General features: G+C 47.6%; 1 protein-coding gene across 1 annotated transcript in view; it reads right to left on the bottom strand.

The window, feature by feature from the left end:
• Positions 1-754: 754 nt before the first annotated feature.
• Positions 755-10,304, bottom strand: part of tmem260 (transmembrane protein 260) — a 36,138-nt gene continuing 26,588 nt past the window's right edge. Inside the window, exon 14 of the mRNA XM_038967319.1 lies at positions 755-961. Coding sequence (XP_038823247.1) covers positions 755-961 — 207 coding nt within the window. The remainder of the gene's footprint in view (positions 962-10,304) is intronic.

The raw sequence follows: 10,304 nt of genomic DNA, 5'->3' as shown, positions 1-10,304 counted from the left end.
CTGACACAGCGCAGGCCAGCAAGGAGGGGCACACTGACACAGCGCAGGCCAGCAAGGAGGGGCACACTGACACAGAGCAGACCAGCAAGGAGGGGCACACTGACACAGAGCAGACCAGCAAGGAGGGGCACACGGACACAGCGCAGGCCAGCAAGGAGGGGCACACTGACACAGCGCAGGCCAGCAAGGAGGGGCACACTGACACAGCGCAGGCCAGCAAGGGGGGGGCACACTGACACAGCGCAGGCCAGCAAGGGGGGGGCACACTGACACAGCGCAGGCCAGCAAGGGGTGGGGAGGTGGGACACACTGACACAGTGCAGGCCAGCTAGGGGGGAGGGGGCACAAAGATACAGTGCAGGCCAGCTGGGGGGGGGGGGGGGGGGGGGGGGGGGGGCACACTGGAGAGAAGGGAGAAGGAGAGGCAGAAGAAGTAAACAAGAAGACTACTGTTCCACCTCCCTTACCTATTTTATACCCTAACACTCCATCAAATCGATCTAGTACACCCCCAATACTCAACCAAATAGGAGTCCATCATACTTACTTGGATACACTAAATTCATTCCCTTTTTCTTTATCTCTGTCAAATATTTGTATAATGACAGGGGGAACTCCTTCAAAGTAAATTGATTATCCTATAAACATGGTGTGACATTGATATTGTGTCAAGGTTAGGACTCTGCCCACCCTGACTGAATGAAACACTTTGGCACACTTAAACAAGCAGAGGCATCATATTTGACTTGAATTATCAGCGGTCCCATAGGGGTTCAGATGGACCGGTCCCCAGAGTCAGACGTGTGTGGACTATTAACAGGGGATCATCAGTGACCAGTAGGTCAGGGGGCAGGGCTGGTAGAGGGGTGGGGAGGTAGTTCCTGAGGGGCTGGGGGAGTTGGGGACATTCCTCCAGCAGGTCTTTAATATGATCTGTCTGGACAGCCTCCCAACAGGTGCTCTGTGGACAGCCAGGCACACTTCTAGCACACAACCACCACAGCCCTGGTGAGTGTGTGTTTGTGTTGTAGGGGTGGGACTGGGATGGGGGTCCCAGATGGGTTAATGAGGAGTTTAGCATCAGGATTACAATGCAACAGTGCCGGCTTTGGATTGAGTGGCGATTAGCCCAAGCTCACACTGTCTACACCCACTCCCCCTCCTCTCCAAGTTCAACAACACCCCCCCCCCCTCCCCGGGGATGGGTGTGGCCAGGCCACTGGTCACTGAGAGTCCAGGCACACAGTCAGTCAACCACCCATCCTCTACAACAGGAAAAACAACACTTGTATCTCTCCATCACGTTCCTCCATCAGAGACACTCAGGGCTGGGGGACTAATCTGTTTGTGAAACGTGTGTCCTGCCTCTGACCGCCTGCCCCTCCAGCCCCATCCAACGGCGCCTGGCCGCCATAGGCCAAGCCCCAGCCAGCCAGGCAGGCAGGGAGAGAGAGGGAGATTGAAATGTTAAGGGCAGGGACGACAGCTCCACTAATTACATTTCCCAGGTTAATCCCTGCCAATCCCTTCATCACACTTTCCGGCCAGTCCCTGCAAGGAGAGAGGGAGAGAGGGAGGCCAGGGGAACACAAACAAAATGGAAACCAAAAGGAGGGGGAAAAGCAGAGTGAAATAAGGAAACAATAGATGGGAGGATGAGTGTGGTTGGAACAATTGAAACAGCGCAGGCCTATTGTATTGCACGCATGTTTCATGAAAAGCCTTTTTATAAACAAGAACTTAAACAAAACATGTAAAACAGAACACAGAAACAAACATTTGCCACTATTGACAGATATGTTAATGTGACCAAACTGTTAACCTGCGCATGCTAAATATCCTGAACAATAGCCATCACCCCTCATTGCATCCTATGTAATGAAATGCACAGAGCTATACATTCAATACAGACATAATCTAAAGGATGTCCTTTATACATCCCAAAAAAGATACTCTCCCAGCGAAGTAAATAATTCATTTTACCAACCACTGCCTTTGGTCCAACACATTTTACTGTATATTATAGCTATGTGGAATAACTGTTATAATTGTTATTCCTAACCTGCCATCTCTGTCTGACCTGGTCCCAGCCAGGAGTGTGAGGCCCTGCACCCTGCCCACTGAGATGGGCCTTGGCCCTCTCATTCTCCCAGTTGAGAACAAGTTCTCATTTACAACTGCGACCTGGCCAAGATAAAGCAAAGCAGTGCAACACAAACAACAACACAGAGTTACACATGGAATAAACAAGCGTACAGTCAATAACACAATAGAAAAAAAGAAAGTCTATATACAGTGTGTGCAAATGGCATGAGGAGGTAAGGCAATAGATAGGCCATAGTAGCAAAGTAATTACAATTTAGCAGATTAACACTGGAGTGATAGATGAGCAGATGATGATGAGCAGATGATGGTGTGTAAAATAGTGATACTGGTGTGCAAAAGAGCAGCAAAGTAAATAAAAACAATATGGGGATGAGGTAGGTAGATTGGGTGGGCTATTTACAGATGGACTATGTACAGCTGCAGCGATCGGTTAGCTGCTCAGATAGCTGATGTTTAAAGTTAGTGAGGGAAATGTAAGTCTCCAGCTTCAGCGATTTTTGCAATTCGTTCCAGTCACTGGCAGCAGAGAACTTGAAGGAAAGGCGGAGGTGTTTTTTTTTTTTTTTTTTTTTTTGGGGTGTTGGAGGTGTTGGCTTTGGGGATGACCAGTGAGATATACCTGCTGGAGCGCGTGCTACGGGTGGGTGTTGTTATCATGACCAGTGAGCTGAGATAAGGCGGAGCTTTACCTAGCATAGACTTATAGATGACCTGGAGCCAGTGCGTCTGACGACGAATATGTAGCGAGGGCCAGCCGACTAGAGCATACAGGTCGCAGTGGTGGGTGGTATAAGGCGCTTTGGTAACAAAACGGATGGCACTGTGATAGACTGCATCCAATTTGCTGAGTAGAGTATTGGAAGCTATTTTGTAGATGACATCGCCGAAGTCGAGGATCGGTAGGATAGTCAGTTTTACTAGGGTAAGTTTGGTGGCGTGAGTGAAGGAGGCTTTATTGCGAAATAGAAAGCCGATTCTAGATTTGATTTTGGATTGGAGATGTTTGATATGAGTCTGGAAGGAGAGTTTACAGTCTAGCCAGACACCTAGGTATTTGTAGTTGTCCACGTATTCTAGGTCAGAACCGTCCAGAGTAGTGATGCTAGTCGGGCGGGCGGGTGTGCGCAGCGAACGGTTGAAAAGCATGCATTTGGTTTTACTAGCGTTTAAGAGCAGCTGGAGGCCACAGAAGGAGTGTTGTATGGCATTGAAGCTCGTTTGGAGGTTTGTTAGCACAGTGTCCAAAGAAGGGCCAGATGTATACAGAATGGTGTCGTCTGCGTAGAGGTGGATCAGGGAATCACCCGCAGCAAGAGCGACATCATTGATATATACAGAGAAAAGAGTCAGCCCGAGAATTGAACCCTGTGACTGCCAGAGGTCCGAACAACAGGCCCTCCGATTTGACACACTGAACTCTGTCTGCGAAGTAGTTGGTGAACCAGGCGAGGCAGTCATTTGAGAAACCAAGGCTATTGAGTCTGCCGATAAGAATACGGTGATTGACAGAGTCGAAAGCCTTGGCCAGGTCGATGAAGACGGCTGCACAGTACTGTCTTTTATCGATGGCGGTTATGATATCATTTAGTACCTTGAGCGTGGCTGAGGTGCACCCGTGACCAGCTCGGAAACCGGATTGCACAGCGGAGAAGGTACGGTGGGATTCGAAATGGTCAGTGATCTGTTTATTAACGTGGCTTTCAAAGACTTTAGAAAGGCAGGGCAGGATGGATATAGGTCTGTAACAGTTTGGGTCTAGAGTGTCACCCAATTTGAAGAGGGGGATAACCGCGGCAGCTTTCCAATCTTTAGGGATCTCGGACGAAACGAAAGAGAGGTTGAACAGACTGGTAATAGGGGTTGCAACAATGGCGGCGGATAATTTTAGAAAGAGAGGGTCCAGATTGTCTAGCCCAGCTGATTTGTACGGGTCCAGGTTTTGCAGCTCTTTCAGAACATCTGCGATCTGGATTTGGGTGAAGGAGAAGCTGGGGAGGCTCGGGCAAGTAGCTGCGAGGGGTGCGGAACTGTTGGCCGGGGTTTGGGTAGCTAGGAGGAAAGCTTGGCCAGCCGTAGATAAATGCTTATTGAAATTTTCGATTATCATGGATTTATCGGTGGTGACCGTGTCGCCTAGCCTCAGTGCAGTGGGCAGCTGGGAGGAGGTGCTCTTGTTCTCCATGGACTTTACAGTGTCCCAAAACTTTTTGGAGTTAGAGCTAAAGGATGCAAATATCTGTTTGAAAAAGCTAGCCTTTGCTTTCCTGACTGACTGTGTGTATTGGTTCCTGACTTCCCTGAACAGTTGCATATCGCGGGGACTATTCGATGCTATTGCAGTCCGCCACAGGATGTTTTTGTGCTGGTCAAGGGCAGTCAGGTCTGGAGTGAACCAAGGGCTATATCTGTTCTTAGTTCTAAATTTTTTGAAAGGGGCATGCTTATTTAAGATGGTAAGGAAATTACTTTTAAAGAACGACCAGACATCCTCGACTGATGGGATGAGGTCAATATCCTTCCAGGATACCTGGGCCAGGTCGATTAGAAAGGCCTGCTCGCAGAAGTGTTTTAGGGAGCTTTTGACAGTGATGAGTGGTGGTTTGACCGCGGACCCATAGCGGATGCAGGCAATGAGGCAGTGATCGCTGAGCTCCTGATTGAAAACAGCAGAGGTGTATTTGGAGGGCAAGTTGGTCAGGATAATATCTATGAGGATGCCCATGTTTACGGATTTAGGGTTGTACCTGGTGGTTTCCTTGATAATTTGAGTGAGATTGAGGGCATCTAGCTTAGATTGTTTGACTGCTGGTGTGTTAAGCATATCCCAGTTTAGGTCACCTAACAGAACAAACTCTGAAGATAGATGGGGGGGGGGCAATCAATTCACATATGGTGTCCAGGGCACAGCTGGGAGCTGAGGGGGTCTATAACAGGCGGCAACAGTGAGAGACTTATTTCTGGATAGATACATTTTTTAAATTAGAAGCTCGAACTGTTTGGGAATAGACCTGGCAAGTATGACAGAACTTTGCATGCTATCTCTGCAGTAGATTGCAACTTCTCCCCCTTTGGCAGTTCTATCTTGATGGAAAATGTTGTAGTTGGGTATGGAAATCTCCGCATTTTTGGTGGCCTTCCTAAGCCAGGATTCAGACACGGCAAGGACATCAGGGTTGGCGGAGTGTGCTAAAGCAGTGAGCAAAACAAACTTAGGGAGGAGGCTTCTGATGTTAACATGCATGAAACCAAGGCTTTTTCGATTACAGAAGTCAACAAATGAGAGTGCCTGGGGACATGCAGGGCCTGGGTTAGCCTCCACATCACCCGATGAACAGAGGAGGAGTAGGATGAGGGTACGGCTAAAGGCTAGCAAAACTGGTCGTCTAGTGCGTTGGGGACAGAGAATAAAAGGAGCAGATTTCTGGGCGTGGTAGAATAGATTTAGGGCATAATGTGCAGACAGGGGTATGGTGGGGTGCGGGTACAGTGGAGGTAAGCCCAGGCACTGAGTGATGATAGGAGAGGTTGCATCTCTGGACATGCTGGTTATACTGGGTAAGGTGGGACTAGGGGCTCCGCAGTAAACTAAAACAATGATAATTATCCTAAACAACAGTATACAAGGCATATTGACATTTGAGAGAGACATAAAGCGAGGCATAAAGCAATCACAGGTGTTGATTGGGAGAGCTAGCTAAGTCAACAACAGGTAAGACAACAACAGCTAATCAGCTAAGTCAACAACAGGTAAAATGGCGATGAATGGGCAGAGAGGGTCGGTTAACTACATACAGGGCCTGAGTTCGGGGCTAGGGCCGACAGATAAACAAAGTGGAGTACCGTGATAAATGAGCAGTCCAGCAGGCATCAGCTATGTAGCCAAGTGATCATAGGGTCCAGTGAACAGCAATAGATGAAACAGGGAAGCCTGTAGGTAGTCGTTACTACGCTAGCACGCAGGAGACACAGTGTTTAAAGTTAGCAGTCCGTGGTAAGTAGAAGCGTCTGCTCCGTCGTCCGGAAAAGGCCGGTTGAAGGCACAGCTGATGGAATTACGTCTGCGGACCAGTCGTGGTGGTACGGCGGGGCGCCGCGTCGACGAAGGGACCGAGCCAGATGGCGAAAGAGGTGTTGTAGTTGTGGAAATCTCGTTTGCTAGCCGGGGCTGACCCTATGCCTCCCAACACAGAGGGGAATAGACATACTGAGGAAGGTGTTTTTGGTAACCCCATCACCTCTTATAAGAGGTGTAAAATTAGCATTTTGTTTCAAATATGATAAAATAAAATGCTTTTGTCGCATACACATGTTTAGCAGATGTTATTGCGGGTGTAACGAAATGCTTGTGTTCCTAGCTCCAACAGTGCAGTAATATCTGACAATTCAAACAATACACACAAGACAAAAAATAAACTAATGGAATTAAGAAATATTGAAATATTAGGATGAGCAATGTCGCAGTCCAGAATTAATATATATATGATGGGATGGGATGTATAGACATTATGGACAGTATGTGTATAGAATAAGTAAACTCAGCAAAAAAAGAAACGTCCCTTTTTCAGAATCCTGTCTTTCAAAGATAATTCGTAAAAATCCAAATAACTTCACAGATCTTCATTGTAAAGTGTTTACACACTGTTTCCCATGCTTGGTCAATGAACCATAAACAATTAATGAACACGCAACTGTGGAACTGTCGTTAAGACACTAACAGCTTACAGATGGTAGGCAATTAAGGTAACAGTTATGAAAACTTAGGACACTAAAGAGGCCTTTCTACTGACTCTGAAAAACACCAAAAGAAAGATGCCCAGGATCCCTGCTCATCTGCGTGAATGTGCCTTAGGCATGCTGCAAGGAATCATGAGGACTGCAGATGTGGCCATGGCATTCAATTGCAATGTCCGTACTGTGAGACGCCTAAGACAGCGCTACAGGGAGACAGGACGGACAGCTGATCGTCCTCGCAGTGGCAAACCATGTGTAACAACACCTGCACAGGATCGGTACAGGATGGCAACAACAACTGCCCGAGTTACACCAGGAACACACAGTCCCTCCATCAGTGCTCAGACTGTCCGCAATAGGCTGAGAGAGGCTGGACTGAGGGCTTGTAGGCCTGTTGTAAGGCAGGTCCTCACCAGACAACACCGGCAACAACGTCACCTATGGGCCCAAACCCACCGTTGCTGGACCAGACAGGACTGGCAAAAAGTGCTCTTCACTGGCGAGTAGCGGTTTTGTCTCACCAGGGGTGATGGTCGGATTTGCGTTTATCGTCGAAGGAATGAGCGTTACACCGAGGCCTGTACTCTGGAGCGGGATCGATTTGGAGGTGGAGGGTCCGTCATGGTCTGGGGCGGTGTGTCACAGCATCATCGGACTGAGCTTGTTGTCATTGCAGGCAATCTCAACGCTGTGCGTTACAGGGAAGACATCCTCCTCCCTCATGTGGTACCCTTCCTGCAGGATCATCCTGACATGACCCTCCAGCATGACAATGCCACCAGCCATACTGCTCATTCTGTGTGTGATTTCCTGCAAGACAGGAATGTCAGTGGTCTGCCATGGCCAAGGAAGAGCCCTGATCTCAATCCCATTGAGCAAGTCTGGGACCTGTTGGATCGGAGGGTGAGGGCTAGGCCCATTCCCCCCAGAAATGTCCGGGAACTTGCAGATGCCTTGGTGGAAGAGTGGGGTAACATCTCACAGCAAGAACTGGCAAATTTGGTGCAGTCCATGAGGAGGAGATGCACTGCAGTATTTAATGCAGCTGGCGGCCACACCAGATACTGACTGTTACTTTTGATTTTGACCCTCCCTTTGTTCAGGGACACATTATTCAATTTCTGTTAGTCACATGTCTGTGGAACTTGTTTAGTTTATGTCTCAGTTGTTGAATCTTGTTATGTTCATACACATATTTACACATGTTAAGTTTGCTGAAAATAAATGCAGTTGACAGTGAGAGGACGTTTCCTTTTTTGCTGAGTTTAGTATATCTGAAGAATACGTAGGATAGAACAGTACATGTACAGCAATAGTTGAATAGGATGGCCTTCACTAGAATACAGTATATACACATATGAAATGGGTAAAACAGTATGTAAACATTATTAAGAAGTGACCAGTGTTCCATGTCTATATACATTACCGTTCATAAGTTTGGGGTCACTTAGAAATGTCCTTGTTTTTGAAAGAAAAGCACATTTTTTGTCCATTAAAATAACATCAACTTGATCAGAAATACAGTGTAGACATTGTTAATGTTGTAAATGACTATTGTAGCTGGAAACATCTGATTTTTATTGGAATATCTACATAGGCGTACAGAGGCCCATTATCAGCAACCATCACTCCTGTGTTCCAATGGCACGTTGTGTTAGCTAATCCACTATTTTCCCAGAAACCCTAGACCGACTCCATTTTGCATACCGCCCTAACAGATTCACAGATGATGCTATCTCTTTTGTACTCAACACTGCCCTTTCACACCTGGACATAAGGAACACATATGTGAGAATGCTAATCATTGACTACAGCTCAGCGTTCAACACCATAGTGCCCTCAAAGCTCATCACTATGCTAAGGACCCTGGGACTAAACACCTCCCTCTGCAACTGGATCCTGGACTTCCTGACGGGCCGCCCCCAGGTGGTAACGGAAGGGAACAACCCATCCGCCACGCTGATCCTCAAAACAGGGGCCCCTCATGGGTGAGTGCTCAGTCCCCTCTCGTACTCCCTGTTTACTCATGACTGCATGGCCAGGCACGACTCCAACACCATCATCAAGTTTGCCGATGACACAACATTGGTACATCTGATCACCAACAACGATGAGACAGCCTATAGGGAGGAGGTCAGAGACCTGGCTGTGTGGTGCCAGGACAACAACCTCTCCCTCAACGTGATCAAGACAAAGGAGAGGATTGTGGACTACAGGAAAAGGAGGACCGAGCACGCCCCCATTCTCATCGACGGGGCTGTAGTGGAACAGGTTGAGAGCTTCAAGTTCCTTGGTGTCCACATCACCAACAAACTATCATGGTCCAAACACACTAAGGCAGTTGTGAAGAGGGCACGACAAAGCCTATTCCCCCTCAGGAGAATTTGGCATGGGTCCTCAGATCCTCAAAAGGTTATACAGCTGCACCCTCGAGAGCATCCTGACTGGTTGCATCAATGCCTGGTATGGCAACTGCTCGGCCTCCGACCGCAAGGTACTACAGAGGGTAGTGCGTATGGCCCAGCACATCACTGGGGCCAAGCTTCCTGCCATCCAGGACCTCTTTACCAAGCGGTGTCAGAGGAAGGCTCTAAAAATTATCAAAGACTCCAGCCACCCTAGTCATAGACTGTTCTCTCTGCTACCGCACGGTAAGCAGTACCGGAGCTCCAAGTCGAGGTCCAAATGGCTTCTTAACAGCTTCTACCCCCAAGCCATTAGACTCCTGAACAGCTAATCAAAGGGCTACCCAGACTCCTCTTTTACGCTGCTGCTACTCTCTGTTTATAATCTATGCATAGTCACTCTAACTCTACCTACATGTACATATTACCTCAATTACCTCGACTAAAAGGTGTCCCTGCACATTGACTCTGTATTGGTACCTCCTTTATATAGCCTCGCTTGTTATTTTACTTCTGCTGTTTAATTAATGGTTACTGTAATTTTCTGTTTTCTACATTTTTTTTTTTTAAACTTCTTAAAGCATTGTTGGTTAAGGACTTGTAAGTAAGCATTTCACTGTAAGGTCTACTCGGCGCATGTGACAAATAACATTTGATTTGATTTGTTAAGGACCGAACTATCAAGTGTCAGTCAATCAGAGCAATAATCTCCAGTCCCAGAGCAGAGGGCCTGACCTCTGTGGTTACTTACTGTAGACCACCCTCTGACGACCAGGAGCTGGGCTGTCAGAACAGCCAGTCTACAGACAGACCACCCCGCTCTGGCCTCTTCATGTCAGCATGTCTACGGGATGTCCTGCACTATGAGGCAATAACACTTGTCTAACACCCATGTCTTACTCCTGTGACCAATAGCGTGGCAGCAGGGCGATGGAATGAGTACTCAGTAAGTCTATCACTTTCACCACACCCATCAAGATGCACAAAATCCTATTCTCAGTATATTGTACTAAAGATGACATTCACATGTTGTACTGTTTAACCCTCCTGCTGTGTTCCAGT

This window comes from Salvelinus namaycush, chromosome 28, assembly GCF_016432855.1.
Source record: "Salvelinus namaycush isolate Seneca chromosome 28, SaNama_1.0, whole genome shotgun sequence".
NCBI classification, from domain to species: domain Eukaryota; kingdom Metazoa; phylum Chordata; class Actinopteri; order Salmoniformes; family Salmonidae; genus Salvelinus; species Salvelinus namaycush.
The sequence above is the reverse complement of the archived record's forward strand: the minus strand, read 5'-3'. Positions and strand labels throughout refer to the sequence as shown.